This window comes from Dama dama, chromosome 23 (assembly GCF_033118175.1).
Source record: "Dama dama isolate Ldn47 chromosome 23, ASM3311817v1, whole genome shotgun sequence".
NCBI classification, from domain to species: Eukaryota; Metazoa; Chordata; class Mammalia; order Artiodactyla; family Cervidae; genus Dama; species Dama dama.
In genome coordinates, this window is record NC_083703.1 from 32,178,768 (window position 1) to 32,196,943 (window position 18,176).

General features: G+C 39.4%; 1 protein-coding gene across 6 annotated transcripts in view; it reads right to left on the reverse strand.

Moving 5' to 3' along the window:
* CUBN (cubilin) overlaps positions 1 to 18,176 on the reverse strand; it is a 282,579-nt gene that overhangs the window by 139,772 nt on the left and 124,631 nt on the right. For all 6 annotated transcript variants that reach the window (XM_061126294.1, XM_061126293.1, XM_061126296.1 and 3 more), the window contains 2 exons: positions 6,017 to 6,198; positions 1,288 to 1,462 (listed from right to left, as the gene is read on the reverse strand). In XM_061126294.1, the coding sequence (XP_060982277.1) occupies positions 1,288 to 1,462; positions 6,017 to 6,198 (357 nt within the window). The remainder of the gene's footprint in view (positions 1 to 1,287; positions 1,463 to 6,016; positions 6,199 to 18,176) is intronic.

Genomic DNA, 18,176 nt, shown 5'->3' on the forward strand with positions numbered 1-18,176 from the left:
CACTGTTCCTTCTCCTCTTCTTCAGATTTGAACTTAGGGTATTTGGAACTGCTGCAGCATTGTATATATATATATATATATTGTATATATATATTGTATTGTATTGTATACAATAATATATATTGTATTGTATATATATATAGTATATATATAGTATATGTATATTGTGTATATATATATATAGTATATATATAAAATTATATACCAGTAGTATACAATTTTACAAATAATTTAACATCTACTTTCAAAAATTTGATATTCTGGACTTTGCCCAGCCATTAAGTTTTTTAATTCCTATGATGTAATCAATTACCTATCAATGTCTAACTCTGTGACCCACCATTTCTCAGATTTATGACAATATAAACTAGAAAGGGAAAATTAAGTGTTATTTTCTGATAATCGAGAATCATTTTGGGATAATCTAAACACTATAAATATAATTTTTTATTAAATTCATGAATCATCAACTTTAGGAAAGACCTAATAAACTTACTGTATTACCTTTGACCTGCAGAAGTGGGACCATAAGGCAGCCTGGAGTCATATCTCTGCTTTTACATTTTTTAGCTATGTGATTTTGGACAGGCCACTAACTTCTCCAAGCTTCAATTTCTTCATTAGTAAGATGAGGATAAGAAATGAACTTCCTTCAGTGGGTGGTTGTGAAGATTAAACAAGACAGTCTTTGTAGAATAGTTAGAAAAGTGCCTGACACAGAACAAGTGTTCAGTAAACATTGATTTAATTAGTAGTTGTATTGATTAACATCTGCTCAGAGTTGTGCATTAATACTTTACCTTTAAAAATCTGCAACAAGTAATTTATTTAGACAGCCTAAGATCGTGGGCAGAAAGTCACTATATAACAAAAGGTAATAATTCCTCGGAAATGGCAAATTTTACATTTATAGTTTGGGTATTTAACAAGCATCCATACACATGGCATAAAGTAATTTACCACTTTACTAATGCCCAAATTGTGGCTGGTGAACAAGCAGAAATCCCACGGGGATCAAGTGAGTCTAACCAACCATCCTGCTTCTGCAGGTGCAACATCCTTTTACCATGGATGTGCATACTTGCATTGGCTGGTTTTCACATACGAGGTGACTCTTTGGAAGTTAAACTTCATCGTGATTTTTAGGGAAGTGTGTATTTCAAAGCAATTAGGGAAGTCACAGAGTAGTAATAGAGGATGTAGCCTTCATGGCACTCTCTAAATATGTCATGAAATTAAATAAAGTTTCGACTGAAGAATTTAGTGATACCTCCTTGGTTCACCCACCTCCAGGGACTGCTCTCCATGAGACATTGAAGCCTCTCCCATTTATGGACCCGTCAGTCTTAAATCGGATGGCCAGCTCATTTCCAGTGCTGGAGACCTGCATGGGATTCTCAGAAGATCTTTGCACACACAGCTGGGCTATCCTGGGTGAGTGGAAATCAGGACCTCCATAGATCTACGATGGGATGGAGAAGAAAGAACTTGAGAGAGATATGTAAGCAATTATAATCACTAGCCTTTGGATTCTATAATATTATTAGTAGAGACTGAAATCTCAGCCACCCTGGGTGGGCAGGAGCTATAAACTTGAATTAGATTTTCAAAGGCATTCCCCCTGCCCTTGGAATACCCAAGTTCAACCATCCACAAAATGCTGGCTTGTTCCATCAGACAGAACTGTAGAGCTGAACTGAGGAGATAACCCCAGAACCTTTTTATCACGCCTCTTCCTTTTTTCCAGTCTGCATAGGATTTCCTGCTTTCTTTGGCAGAGGCACTGCAGATAGTCCAGCATCACGTCTGATTTGCTAATTCTTCTGGGCACAGGGGAATAGTCTGAGCACAAAGTCATTTTGTTTGTTCACTGAAGACTATTGATCACCTTGCTACATTTTTAGGATTTTCCATTTGCGATCTGAATATTTCAGATTAGGATTTAATATGATACTTTGCTCCTTCAGAGAGACTGAAAATGTAACCTCTATCAGCGTGTTCTGTGGTATCCTCAGGAGGGAGTCCTACAGACCTCTCTGTATTTCCTCCCAGAGCCTGGGCACTCCCAGGAGCAAGATGGAGAGTGTTCACTTTCTGCTCAGCAATCACCAGGTCTCTGCCCCCACTACATCATTCTCACTTGTCCTCAAACCTCCTTGGCTCCTCCAATTTGCAACTACTTGTCTCACTGGACCTGATCCGATACCCCAGTGACACATCTCTCCCCACACATGTCCTCTGGCTGCATGTCCAGTATCTTGCAGGAGGTGTAGCCCCACCCAGTAAGAGGGGGGCGGGGGCCCAGACTGCCTCTCACACAGGCTTCTCAAGGGCCCCCTGGATAACCAGTGTATGGGGGGCTGGGGGATGCAGATGAAGAAGACAAGAATCACACAAAGATGCAGAGCCCCTACTTTCAATCTTGCTAAACTTGAATGTGTAGAAGAATGACCAATTTTTTGCTGACAGTTTTCAGGCATACTGGTATCTGGGCCCTTCCCTCTCCCTCACGAGAACATCCATTTAAATCTAGACTCAGGTTAGAAATGGAGAAGCGTGGCCCCATGCCCTCCCCACCCCTCTGCCCCCTGCATCTGCGTGGCTCTTCCACCCTGAGTTTCTCCCCATCCTCAGGCCCATGCCCCTGCCCACCCCAGGGCGGCTGCTGACTGATGCGGGCATCACTCGAGTGTTCTCCAGAGAAGGAGAGAACAAGCAGCCTACTTTCGGTGAGGAGCGTGTGACTTGAATCCATAATGATTTCTTTGTCTGATTAATTCCCCCCAGCCATGCGGGAAAGGCCAAAATGAATGAGGCCGCTGTTCCAGGAGGGCCGAGCACAAGGACTGTAATTGCAGAGGAATGAAGCGAGCAGGCTGCTCGCTGCTGGTTTTCCTCCGGAGGAGCGCTGTTTGCCCACCCCCGTCAGTCCCATCGGAGGGGTGACTGTAGGAAGAGGCCCGTGTGGCGCTTTACACGTACACACAGGCAAATGGCAGAAACCACACTGAGCTGCTTCAGCATCCTTGGGAGTCCCCTGCTCCCTGACCCAGGGCGCAGAGCTTGGAGCCTGAAACCCACAGCCTAAGCTCCCCGTCGCTGGCCCCACAAGCAGCACATATTTGGACAGCACACTCAGTGTAAGGGTTTAGTTCTAACAAAGAAAACTTGCACGTCAGCAAAATATTCTGCTTTCCCTGCTCAGGGTCCCCTTGAGATCACAAACATAACAGGAATGAGTTGGCTGGGCCTAGAAGCCTCCAGAAAGGTAAGCACTGCCGCTTTGACGTTCTATGCTTCCCCCCTTACTGGGTCAGGCTCACAAATACAGTGGAGGAAAAACCAGCGATTGTCTGGGTTCTTTTTGCACTGAGGGGTAGCTTTCCTTTTCTGCTCTGTGCCCCTTTAGGTTCCTTTCTCAGAGACTGAAGTGGAATTGGCCAGTGTTTCTCTAATCGAAAAAGAACGGTACTTTTCACTTTCACGAATAAAACCAATGGTTAGCACATGACTCTTCAGAAGAGGAAAAAGATGGAAAGAATGTCAGGGTGTGGTCCACTGGATTGCAGCGTGTGACTCAACGTTGTGGGGGAAAGAATTGGCCTGATGATCAGAGATTAAAACATGTGTTTTTAGCCAATGCTCAGGATAGAGAGCATTTCAAAGCCTACGGTTTTAATCTGTTTTGAACATTTCTTTCTGCTCTGTTAGCTCCATTTATTGTTACAATCAAGTCAGCATTCCAGGGTTATGAGTAACCAAAGGGCTGCTGCTTAATGCAACTGGCCGCTCTTTGGACACTGGTTTTTGAGAGAAAAATCCATTGGCTCTTGGTTAAATCAGGGGAAACCCAGGTAAGCCCATACCTGGTGACAGCAAGACCCACTGGGCTATGCTCAGAGCAAGAGAGCAGGATGTGAGGGAGGACAGATGGGTGGAGAAGGCCAGTGATGTTTTCATGCCACACACCAGCCAGGGGTGAAATATCGTGAAACCTGTTGCTAACATGTTATCAGCATCCATGTGGTGAGGGATTAAAAAAATTCTTTTTTTTTTTTTTCCCAGAAATTAACCCAGCTTGATGACAGCACTTTCTTGAGCATCTGCAGAGATGTCAAACAAGGTTTAGGAGAAGAAGTCAGGGAGTTACTCACTTTAGTCTTAAAAAAAATTTTCCCAAATATTTAAGGGCCTCAAAGTATACCCTCAAACCCTGGTTTGATGGAACACGTGAAACCACCTTGTCCTGATAAAAATAAGTCCCCAGCAAACTGCAGCCTCTTCTTCCAGTTTTCTGTGGGGATCTTGCTTGAACACTGCTGCCCAGGGGCCTTGTTTGTCCCTCTGTCCCCCGAGGCTACTCGCGGGGCTCAGGCCTGCCCTTTGCCTTCTCACATACTGGGTGTGACAAAACCAAAGCACAATGAACCCATTTACATTCTGCCAAGTGGGCAGCAATCACAGGGCTTTGGAATATGAAAACGAAGGGTAAGTAACATTTCATACTACTGTGGAAAACCCTGCAGCCAGCGCTTTGTATCAGTTAAGGGGGTTCCTGCGACTGAGGATTCTTGTCAGCGGGAGGGAGCATCTCAACCTTCCACACGGGAGCCTTATTCCTACTTCATACTCTGAGCGCTGAATCTCATCAATTTGGGGAGCCACCTTGCTCTCTCCACCAAACAACCCGGTCCTCTTCTGAGAAAGAGTCGTGACTGGGCCACAGGACTTACATAAAGATGAGGGTCTGGGCTGAACCCAAGGATGCCCTTGTTCTGTCACTTTCTGCAGTGTCAGCCTCCTTTGCACAGACTTGAGCTGCTAAGTGCCATTCCTGCTGACTCTGTGCCCATCCAGGGAAGGCATGATTTGAGAACCCCGAGTCTTTTCAAGGAGAGAACTCAGTTTGTAACTAAGGTTTTTAAGCGTTAAAGTTTCCCGTGAAGTCCTATAAACATGCACTCATTTCAGTATCTTGCTCACTGCCCACCTCTGTCTTTTGACATTGGCTGATGTGGATTGTGCAGTGGTGGATAGGTTCAATTCTTAACTCTTCTACTCGCTGTCCTTAAGGTTGTGGAAAAATCCATCAACCTTTTTGACCCTCTGTTTTGACAGCAGGAAAAGGGGGACAGAATTCCCCTCTTAACCTCCCAGGATTAACATTCAAGTGGGAAAATGGAGGTTGGATTCCCTTTGCAATCACAATAAATGTACATTATCACTGCATGACAGTCAGAGGCTTGGAGATTTTCATTTATCCCATAAATAGACATCAAGTGTTCACTATTTGCCAAGTACTCTATGGCCCCGGGGTACAGCAGAGAAACAAAACAAAAACAGACACTCGGCCTTCATGGAGTTTTGAGCTCTACCAGATACAGAACCTTGTCGTGATGCAGCCCCTCCGGTTGAGGTGACGGGAGTTTCCTGTGTACTTGGACATTATCTGATGACTAGATTCCTGCAGTGGAGAGCTGGTTATAACCGATCCTTAAAGGCCACCTTCATTGTCTGAGATACAGTGTTGGTAGCAGGGTTGGAGCAGTTGCGGGCACTTCCTCGGCTCCCTGTCCTGCTGCCCTCCACCCACCAAGCGCTCACCTCTTCTCTACGCTCTGCCGCCCACTGCCTTCCTGAGGGAGCTTTCTCAGACTGGAAGTATGTGGTGCTGACAATCCCAAGTGCCACCTTCCATTAGGACAAGTGGGAGCGAGGGGACCAATGCCTCAGCCTGTGTCCTGAGAAGGGTGATTCTGAGGAACAGACCTCATGGGACCTCAGAAGGTCATAGCAGGATTAAGCCCACGTTGCCAACAACAGCAGCTCCCTTCCTTGGCCCACCCTCCTCAGTCCCACTCACCTGCTTCCTGGCACCACCTCCCGGTCAATTACCTGCCCCCCAACATCCAGGAAGAGAATACTGTTGGCCACTGGAAGGAATTTGGGGATTTTTGCAGATTTCTGGTTCGACCCCAAATCCTGTAATGTGCTAAAAAACATTCTGAATTCCTACCTCCAGGGTGTCAAAGTTGCAGGTTGCATGATACTCCACATCAAAGTCATGGATGATGAGCTGAATGCTACTCCCAGGGGCTGTGTGAATGTACCAGATACACTCCTTGTTGGCGGGGTACCTGTTAGGGTACCCAGGGCTACTGAAGGAACCCGTGTCCCCGGACAGCTCTCCACCACAACCTGTGAAAACCACAAGACTCAGTCAGTACAAAGAGGGCATCAGCCACTGGAAAAAATTTAAAAATCCAACTATATGAAACATAACTGAAAATGCACAATGCCTAGTTTACAGAAAAAAAGTCATAATAAAATTATAATGAGCAGTTATAAAACAATGAGAAAAATATCATGGGTACTGCTTTTATTTATTATTATTAAATTTTTTAAATTGATTATATCACTTGGTGCAATAATTCTCAGTCGTTATGCTCACCATGTCAAACCTTTGGTAATATTTTCAAAATGTCATTCTAATAGATTTTCTTCATTATATTTAGGTGAGAATTTCCCAGTAGGGGAAAAGAATTCTCCCAGTAGGAGGTACAATGGACTGTGTAAACAGTCAATACTAGGTCACTTGGTCCTCAGTTTCCTTGTATCTAATACATTATGTCTAAGTTCTTTTGGACCTAAGATGTGGAATGCTAAGTGTTAAAAATCCTTACCTTTGTATGAGAGACTCTAGTAAATAAAAAATATATATATATGTCTACAAAAAGCCTTCATGTATATGTTCATAGCATCCTTATCCTTAATTGCTATAACTTGGAAGCAGTCAAGGTGTCCTGCAGCAGCTGAAATTAGGTAAATAATCTGTAGTCTTCCTGCACATGGGGTATTTCGCAACGCTAACAACAAATGGACTATCAAGCCATCACAAAGCATGGAGGAAATGTATATGTGTATTAAGAAGTGAAAGAAGCCAGACTGGAAAAGCTATGTACTGCATCATTTTGATGGTATGGCATTCTGGAAAAGGCAAAACTATGGAGATAATAAAATGACCAGTGGTTTGCAGGCACTGGAGGGGAAGGAGAGAAGGATAGAGTGCAGAAGAGTTTTAGGGTGGTGACACTACTCTGTATGATAGCTGAATGGTGGACATATGTCAGAAACTTGTCAAAACCCATAGAACGTACAACCGCAGGAGGGAACCCTATTGTAAACTATGGACTTTGTCAATCAACGTTTATAAGTAATAACAAATATCCCATTCTAGTGGGGGATGTTGATAATGGAGATTCTGTTCATGGGTAGAAGCAGGGATATATGGGAACTCTACCCCCACTCAGTTTGGCTGTGAACCTAAAACTCTTCTAAAAAATAAAGTCTACTGAAAACAATACCAAAAATGATACAGGTCGTGACCTTGGGAAACGTATATCCAAAAACCAACCAGACAAACAAAAACCTGATATATAAAACTCAAGTGTGGAAAAGACTCTAGCATATGTTTTATGAATGATTATATACCATGCCTTAGAGAGTAATTAACACGAATCATTATAACAAAAAATCAAAATGCTACAACATGTGGTACACAATAAATACTGCCACTGCTTATGAGTGTTTAGATGCACTTTACAGATATTTCCTATTTTAATGCTCATAAGAGCCACACAAAGCAAATATGATTATCTTCATTTCTCAAATGTGCAAATCAGTACAAACTCAAGTCCAGTGGTTTGTCCAAGGAACACTGGTTGTGAGAGAGGGAATCACGCATGCACAGAATCTCCCATTATCAACCAATCCACACAATTCACAATGCCAGTGTACTTAATTATAATACTACACTCTACAGACTCACATCATTGGTAAGAATTCAGATTTCAGAATGGACAGGGAGAGGGAAAATTATAGAAGTAAAACTTGAGGAAGACTCAAATTTTAAAGACAAAATTAGAACAAAATAAAGATAAAATTAGAAAAAGATAAATTGTCTTGTTTCCCAGTAGCAATTTTTGGTGATTTAAAAAAACATTATTTGCTCTATTAACATATCTTTGTTTTCCATTTTTAATATTCTTAATCAGCTGGCAAATTCTTCCAAGCACCTTCCCTTTCTGAGCATCAGGCTTTTCATGTTTAAAAATGATAATGATTCCTCACTCCATTGTGAATGTACATGCATTTTCACTTTAATTGGCTTAAAATATTAGGCACGAAACCTGAGGGCTTGTCTACTACCCATCTTATGCAAATTTGTCTGTACTGGGAGTTGGAAAAAAGTGCTTTGAAAGTTCAAAAGAAATAGTCTCCGTACTGAATCTCCACTTAACTGAGAAGAGCTGAGAATTCCAAGAAGAATCCTAATTGTGTAAAGAAATTAGATTCCAGCTCAACACGCTACCATCTTCTTGAATGGCCAGTTTTCTGCTACCATTTAAAAAACCTCTGTGCTTTCAGATTTTAAATTTGTTGCACAGGACGGTATCTATCCTATCAGGTTTCTACTTTTATTTCTGGTTCAAGTTCTGCAAAAAAAATATTTAAAATTAGGTGGGCTGACATTGTTTGTAGGCTGTGGTGAATGTTAAAAAAACATAAATGCCATGAAGATCAGAAAATGTTTTTCCTACTTCAACCATCCATGGAAAATATTCCTGAAGCCAAAGTCAGCACAGATTGTACATGTGCTCAGCACCACTGCACAACCCCAGGGGGCAGCAGTCACAGAGTATTCCATCTAATGATGCTTCCTGGAGGTGAGCAACACAGAGGCCCATAGAAATCATCTCTTACTAAAATACAATATAGGTAAGCAAGGCCAGGCTGTCACCCCATTTTCAGCTTCTACGCTTCTTGGTATCAGTTGTACCAAACAAGTAATCCAATGAAAAAAAATCTTCAGAGGAAAATAACTTTGTGGTCACAAAAACATAAAACAGAACAAGGAAATGGAAGCCTGACTACCTCATCTGCATTTTTATTTAGCTTCAGTTCATCAGCAATCTAATTCATTATTTTTCATCTAAAAGTCTGTATAATCATCGATTCATCTAAAAGTCTATATAATATTTTTCCATTGTCTTTTCCAATTGTTTTAGGTTTCCTTGTGAATTCCTTTGCAAATAACAGGATATTAATATTCTTAAATGAGTTGCTGTAAGCTGGAATGATAATATCAGATTCTTGGCAGTCAGCAATGCTTTGAAAAATTACAGTACTTGCTTTATTTACCCACTTACAGCTCTGGAGACCCACAGTGTACTTTTCCCTAAGATTTAAAATAAACATAAACAAGGTTTATAAAAAACAAAGCACGGCTTTATTTTTAGGTATGCCATGCTCTTTTCTCATGAATAGCACTTATGTGTGTGTCTCCTAAAGAGAAACTCCAATATTATTCAAAATGATACCATATTGGGGAAAATACTGTGTGGTTGTGAGGAGGAGAAGAAAAGGAAACTGTTGGAGCTTGAAAACTCTTTGCAGCTTTCTTTTTCTCCTTCATAATCTCACTACCTCTGAAGTTTAATCTGTCAAAAGTAACAACTTTGATTTAAAAGTTCATATCAAATGCAAAATAGAGCAAATTAATTCAGTGGTACTTTGAGGTAAAAACTATAAAGTACTGAAATAAAAGGCTAATTCTGGTAAGTATGGTAGAAATTTACCTCCCTCTTTGTAGTTCTAAATTTTGAAAAAGACAAATAACTTTCCAATTCTCCTTCATTTATCCATTCATTCAATCTGTATTTGTTGAGTATATGCCATAGTATAAGTGTTAAAGAAGTCAGGTGTATTTAATGCCTCTCTGAAAAATAAAAAATCCATCTGTAGACATTTAAAAAGTGCCATTACCACATGCCCTCCTGCAAATCATTAAGTTCTTTTTGCTTTTCCTCCAGTTTGCAAAGTGTAATTTCATAAGTCTTGATTTGAAAAAAAAATGAATTATATTTTATCTTTCACAGGCTACTTGACGGTACATTATAAATAAGAATAAATAAATCATCATGTTGAATTGCCAAAATATATTTTAGAATTTGCTGGTTTCAGTAGTACAATGTTGGCATAATTCCCTTTTGATACTAATTTCAGTCCACAGATGAGAGACTTTTATCAGCATTTAGCCAGTTATGCCTCACTCTCTTGGGTATCACATCTTTTTCCCAGATTTGGGGATTTTTTAATAAATCTGTACTTGGTGCCAAGCAAAAAAATATTATGTCAAAATATATCTTTTAAAAATCTGAAAAATGAGTAATGTCTATTTTTTCTATTTTCTCTTCAAGTGACAAGGAAAAACAAATTCATGACAAAATTAAGAAAATGTCTGTTAACTCCCAAATTAAACATGTAATGAATTTATTTGATGGTTTGCTTCATAAATTAAAGCTATCTTGAGGCTCACAGTGAAACATTAGAACATGAATTTTGAATTGGATAATTATAGGTTAAAAAATGAAAAATAATAAATTCACACCAACAGTTAAGCTTTTAAAATTATAAACAAAAGCAAACAAGAACTATAATTCACAGTAAATAGTAGAGTTTTTTTAAGAGTATATAATGTGAGTCTTTTTAATTGTATTTATACATCAATTTCCACTTAATTAGCTGTGAAAAAGGGACAGAGAGGAAATGTGATTTGGAACCTATATCAACACATACAATCCCATTACCAATAAAAGGAAATAGCAAGACAATCCAAAAACTCCTATTGTGTGTAATTCTAAAGGAGAGAGAACATGCTCTGAATGCTGAAATGAATCAAAAGCAAAATGATTTACTTCTGCCTCATCTTATTTATACTGAATAGCAAAGCTGTTTATTTTATCTCATTTACTATTTCTGCACTTTGTGTGGTAGAGACAAGTTTTATTTTTATTTTTAATAAAGATTGTGGAATTCAAAATCTACTTATTTGCTTTTCCTATGGAGTTATTCTCAGGGTTGCTGATGTCTAATACTAAAATCTTGCCACAAAATGAGTATCCTAATTTCACTTTCCTGTTAAATTTAAATTTATTTGGGCCAGGAAGAAGAAACATTGTTTTGCTCACTGTACTCTCTTGGTGTGAGATTCTAGACTTAATAATCTCTTGTGAAAATACAGTTTCTCTTGAATGAGTCACAGAAGAAAACATATTTCTAAATCCAATCACCTCTTTTTGGATGGAAATGACACAGCTTCTGGAAAAATCTCAGGTGTTTACATTTCAGTTAGAGTAGAAATAATGGTATAGACACATCTGCAAATGCTAAAACAAATGAAAGTGCTGGAAAAAAATACAGTTTAGCAAGCTATGCAATAATTTTAAACAATCATGCCTTTGTCAGTCATGTCTGGGACCGTGGGTCAGTGACCAGGGGGTCACAGGAAGAGTAGAAAGCGGGGATGGAGGATAGACAAGGCTGGAGATGAAAGAAGTTGTATCAGCCAACAACCATCAGGAAATAGCATAGGAGGTGATGTTTAGACTCCCAAGATACTCCTCACTATCACATCTGTCCCACTGGATGAATAATAAAATGTAGGGAAATAATGAAGTTTTCTATAACTGAGCTTCAGTCCTCTAAAACAGAAGACAATGATTTCAGAAAGCATTTCAGGGGTCTATATAAAGAAAATAATTAAGTGATAAAAATACAAGCCAAGGAGTAGACATTGGAGGGCTGAATCAAGAGATTTGAAGGATCATATTCAGAAGAAAGAGAGTGATGGCGGCTCTTTGTACCCAACTGGTAAGAGAAGATTTTCATGGAGGAGAAGACATGATTTCATGGTTGCATAATTTGCACACCAGGTTGTAGAACTTTTGGAAATATAATAACATACCAAGTAAAGCACAGGCCGTGGCATAAGACAAAAGAACTTCCAGCTTTGACTGTGCTACCCGTTGGATGACTAATTTAACCTTTCTAACCCATGGTGTTTTCATCTGTAACAGTGTTAGTACTTAACCTCATAGGGCTGTGATATAGATTTAATGAAAAAACCAAAGTATAGTTTTTAGCTAAGTGTCTTGCATACGATAATCACTCCACGTATACTGTGTATTAAAACTGAACCAATGTTTATCCAGACCTGGGACGAGACTAGAGAAAGATTTAGAGTTGAAGAGGAACTACCATACCAGCTAAAGAGTCACCGTGAATACCCAATAAGATATAAGAAATCAATTATTCATGAAGCTGCAATAAAGATAGTTCACATCTGTACGGCAGTGAACAGTTTCTCCATGTGCTTCTCACAAGCACATCATCTTATTTGAGATTCATAACAACTCTACAAGGTCAGCAAGAATGATCATATCGCCCAAGTGAGGCTCAAGAAGGCTGCTGAACATGTAAAATCACACAGTAATAGCGGCTCTGGGGCCAACCTTCCCTGGCCACCCCCTCCTGTTCCCCAATCCCCTGCTTCCAGGTTCTGCCTTATCTCCACTATGACTAGTTGGGCGTTTCATCCCTAAGGCCCTGGATTGGCAGTGTTCAACACCACCCTCATTACTAAGGCAAAATATCATCATAGCAACCAGAAAAAAAAATAAATAAATAAAGTAAGAATCTTTTTCATTTAATTTGAGGCCAATCTAACAAATCTAATATACTAATATCAATAGATATCAGCTGAAGTAAAATAAGATAACACCCTGAAGAGAATCATATGTTTTTCAGTTATAATTAGTTAAGCTTTAAAAGCTTTTAGTTCTGGTGACTGATCATCTGGTTGATTCTGTTTTCCTCCAAAATCCCAGTCATCAGCTGAAAGGAAGCATGCTGATCATGCTTCCAGCTTATCAGCAGGAAGCATGCTAATCTACGGAACTCATAACAAGAAAGAGTTAAAAGTTGTTGTTAAACCTGCTCACTTGTGAAGATAACTTAAATCTTTCTCATAGAAGAACTCTGCTAACACTGTTTTGGGGTTTCTTTGTTTGTAAGTTTGATTTAAAACAAGCAGTGAGTTATAAAAATACAGAACAATGGCAATGAGAAACATCTATGTATGTTCCACCCTCAAGGTTTGGGGTGGCTTTGGTTGTTTTTTTACTTTTTGCTTTTAACACAAGAGTTTTAATAAAAGCAAATCAGCAAAGAAAGGGTTACATGGAATTAGAGGCACAAAGTTTTAAAAGCATATTCTGTGTTCCCTGCAATTACAATTGCTCAAACCTCTTTAAATGTGGCATTTTCCTGAAACTATGTTCCATAAACCAAGAGCACCAGGAGACCTGCCAGCCTGGGAGTGGCATGGCCCAAGCACCCTGATATTGGAGGAAAAGCAACAGAGAATGGACCCAAGTGGGATATCTTCACATCCTTACCCTCTAACCTTGGAAGGAAATGTCTGGGAAATCAGTGATCCATATAGAAAAGAAGCTGAAAAGCCAAAGTAGAGTAAAAAGCAATTTTAAACAAATGATGATGTTCATATACTTCATTAAAATGAATGATTTCTATTTTAATAGTTTTTCTATAATTTAAAAATAAAAACTTTCTCTGCTGCAAACCTTGAGAGGTGACTGGTTTTATCAGTTAATCCCTCAGTAGTATAAAAGTATATGCCACAGTCCTGGGATGTGGGAGAAAGGCAAATGATAGGTGTTCATCCTAAAAGAGAAGACTAAAATCAGGTCAACAGCCCTCTTTGAGGACAAAGCCATGAGTGGGGCCCCCAAATGCATCTGACTCACTTGTCAGTACAATTTGCGGGGGGGATTTTGTGGGTTAGCACTGATTCTGTGAGGACAGAGAGGAGCAATCATGACACGAAATCAAAGAAGGAAACTAGGTAATGCAAAGACCAAGGAATGGGAAATTCTCCAGAGGAAAAAGAAGTTAGAAGGAAGACAAAGCCGGAGACTCCAAGAGAGGGGAGAATTGTCAAAGTTGCAGAGGCTCCCATGTTGGGTTGAATGGTGTCCCCCAGGAACCTGTGAATCTGACCTTATTTGGGAAAAGGGTCTTTGCAGATGTTAGAAAGTTAAGATGAAGTCATGCTGGATTAGACAGGGGCTGAAATTCAGTATAATTGGTGCCCTTCTAAGAGATGAGAGATTTGGACATAGAGACACAGAAGGAGGAGGGCCATGGGAAGACGCAAACAGAAACTCAAGTTACATGTCATCAAGCCAATGAAAGCCAAGGGTTCCCAGCAATGAACAGAAGCTCGAAGCAGTAAGGAAGGATTCTTCTCTAGAGCCTTTGGAGGAATGGCCAGGCTGACCTTGATTTTGGACTTTGAGACACCAGAACTGTGAAAGAATACATTTCTGTTGTTTTAAGCTACCCAGCTGTGGTACTTTGTTACAGTTGCCCTAGGAAGTGAGCTAAGGGCCTTCTTCTGGGTGTACACATAACATGGTAGAAGGGGTGAGGCCTCTCTGGGGCCTCTTATAAATTCACTAATCCCAGCTATGAGGGCTTTATGCTCATGACCTAATCACCTCCCAAATGCCCCACTCCTAACACCTTAAGAATTAGGTTTCAACACATGAATTTTGAGGGGACAGAAACATTCAGACTCAGCACAAAGTTGAGAAAACTGGAGACAAACATAGGCTAGGTATCACATTAGGAGAAGCCAACTCTAGAGTTTAGGGTGACTGTTTAGAGTTTCATCTTCCACAGTGATTTCATCACTGCCCCAGTCTTTGTGATAATCGTTTTGTCTAAATATGTTCCATACAGCAATGGATATGAAGTAATCAGTTTTCAATGGTAGGGACAGGAAAAAAAAAAGAGTGAAACAATATGGTCATAACATGAAGTTAATGACTTGGAAAATAGATACAAGGATTATACAAGAAGCTCAAAAATCAATGCTGTCCATAGTTGTTAAATGACTTTTAAATTCCTACATAAGATGTCATATTAATAATCAAAATTAAAATCATCATAGTCATTGGACTCTCTGAGATGTCCTGAATCTGAACTGATCAGTTTCAGCTTACTATACCGAAAAGAAACATGAACTCAATGTAACCATATTTTAAGACTTTTCACATAAGTGATGCCTTTAAACTGTGGTGCTGGAGAAGACTCTTGAGAATCCCTTGGACATTAAGAAGATCGAACCAGTCAATCCTAAAGGAAATCAACCCAGAATATTCACTGGAAGGACTGGTGCTAAAGCTCCAGTACTTTGGCTACCTGATGTGAAGAGCTAACTCTTTGGAAAAGACACCAATGCTGGAAAAGATTGAGAGTAGGAGGAGAAGGGGATGACAGAGGATGAGACAGTTGGATGGTATCATCAACTCAGTGGACACACAAGTTTGAGCAAACTCCAGGAGACAGTGAAGGTCAGGGAAGCCTGGCATGCTGCAGTCTGTGGGGTTGCAAAAAGTTGGACACAACTGAGAGACTGAACAACAACAACACATAATATGAATTTTAATTTCCTTTATATGAAAGAATAAAAATCTTTCTTTTTGACCCAGAGAAGTATAGTCAATCTTGTCATCTTTTCATTTTGATTAACTACATCCTCTTTCATCTCATGTACTCATTCCAACCAAGATAAAAAATGGTTTCCCAGTAGAAATTCTATTCTTACAATTCAGAAGAAATCAATCATTCTCTCTTAGACATTTTTAAACTATTGAAGATCAGCTCCAGTCCATTCCCATCATTCACTTGTCCAACTAATCTATTATGGGGTAGCTACTGTCACTTTGTATCACTTCTCTTGTAAGCTAGTTTGCATAACTAAACCATGGTAACAGATTAGATGATCTCTGTGGTCTACCCCAGCTCAAATTGTATGATTACTGCAACCATATGCAGCTACTCCAGAGAAAGAAACTTTATGAAGAAGCAGATACTGTGTTGAAGGACAGACAAGCAGTCTCAGCTATTTTGAACTAGTTGTTCACTAAGTAATGAGCTTCACCCCATCATTGCTATGCAGACCTTGAAGAAAGAAGAAACTGTGCAATTTAGAGGGGGAGACCTTGGAACTGGAACATTATTTACTTGGGAAAGATGGCAGACATTCATTTGAAAACACCCATTATCCTCAGTGGGAACTTAGCTGCAAAATTACCTACTATAAGCTCTGACCTTCTCTGCATTGCAATATTACTCCATCTTTTTTGCAAAGAAAAACTGGGGGAAACTATTTGCTTGTAGGCAGAGTGCAGCTGTTTAAAACATAGGCTTAGGTGTTCAACACCACACACTTAGTTGTGTCCTCATTCCATCACTGTGAGTTTGGGGAAGTTACTTGACTTTTCCAAGACTCCTTTCTCAATTTTCTTATCTATAATATGGGGATGAGATGCTGATTTCAGAGAATTAGTAAGAGAAGGAAAGAGACTGTATTTTTAAAGTGTTAGCCAAAAGATCTAGCACATGGTAAAATGATAGCACCAACTTTTCAAAAATTATAGTTTCAAAATTTTAGATAATTACTTGGTCTAGTAATAATAAATGCGGTATCAATTAAATCAGTGTACCAACCATGTAAAGCATATTTTCGTTTGCCGTTAATAAGGCAACATGGTTTTATTTTTATCATCATTAATGTCTTAAAATAAATTTAAAATTACATTTAGGGGGACTTCCCTGGTGGTCCAGTGATTAAGACTGTGTTTCAAATGCAGGGGCTTCAGGTTCAATCCCTGGTCAGGTAACTAAGATTCCATATACCTCACAAGAAGGCCAAGAAAGAAAAACATGTAAAAAAATATTTTTAAATTACATGTAGGTAGTAAAATCTATATTATTTAGCCTGTGAGTAGTCTGTAAGTATAACAGGAAGGAGAAAGAAGTCAGAGACAAGGTATGTCAAGTTCATTACTTAAACAGAGAATTCAAAATTAGATTAAACCTTCTAGAATGTAGTTACCATCTCACACTGGAGATTCACTCTTGATTTTGTGAGTCAAGCCCACTGAAGGCTGGCTTTAGTTTCTCTGAATGTTCAGGGGCATATACAAAAATACAAGCCCTTGGACACCCAAGGTCGGAGCTAAGTATGGCAATATTTAAGTAAATGCTCAAAAAGAGAAATCTCTGGGGACAAAAAGTATGTTCTATATAGAACATCATGTTCAGTTTGCGTTGATTTAGTCATTTGGGGCTGCTACAAAATTTGAAACTACAAAAAAGAAAAAATGTGTGGTTTCTTTTTTCATGTTGTACAGAAAAGTGTGGAATCCCCTGGAAAGTGTGTGCAGTGTCCATCAGGGGTGTTGTTGCCAAGGAACCAGAACACAAACAGAAGATTTGAGAAAGCCCTGCTTTTTGGCCCAAATCTCAAGGACTATTACAAGTTGTGCAATGTATGATTTGGTAAGGTCATGGTTGCTTGAGGGTTACTTTTACTTTTTTTTTTTTAACTGTTTGGAAAAGTAGCGATGGAAATAGAACTCAGCCTTTCACACAGTAGCGACGTGGGAACTGGGATGCCAGCTTTCTACAAGGTCGCCACTGGTTACGAGACACAGAGCCAACATTGCATGAAGGTCAACTATGTGTATGTGTATTTTCTGTTGTTGTCAGGGAAGCAAATAATGTCAGGGTTTAACTTTTCCACTCATAGTGAAATGTCTACATAGGTTCAATGCAGCCTCTGATTACTAGGACCTTGCTGGAAAAATTGTGAAACCAAGGCAAGAAGAGTTGGGTGATTTTCTTCGTATGTTATCATCCCAACTTTACAAACATCCAAACAGATTCATTTTTATATGAGCATCATCCATTAAGAACCTCTTTCCAAAAAAGATGTTAAGTGAGAATCTGCCCTAAATAAAAATCAGACACAGTATCATAATACAACAATCTGTGCCTTGGTTCTCCACTAAGACTGCACACAACTTTCAGTCTCCTGGCTTAAACGTTTTCCAAGAGTAACAAAGACAAAAATCCAAAATATCAAATATGCTGAAGTGGCCAGAATAAGTACAGAAGGATATAGCATGTGTAAATGCTAATGCTAAGAAGAAAGCCTAGTTAACAGTTGGGGAAATAACTTTTAAATTAAACAGAACTAACGTTTTTAAAAGGTTTCTCTTTTACTTAAATTTCAACCCAAGCTGAACAAGATTTTTTCATCACACTACATAATCAATCACGGGAGTCTATGCTTTTATCCATCTGTCTTTATCAAGAGCTTGCTTACAGATTTACTGAACAAAGGACACATTCTTGAGCACAGATGAAGTTACTTTCGAGGCAGAGTGGGAGAAGTGTTTTAC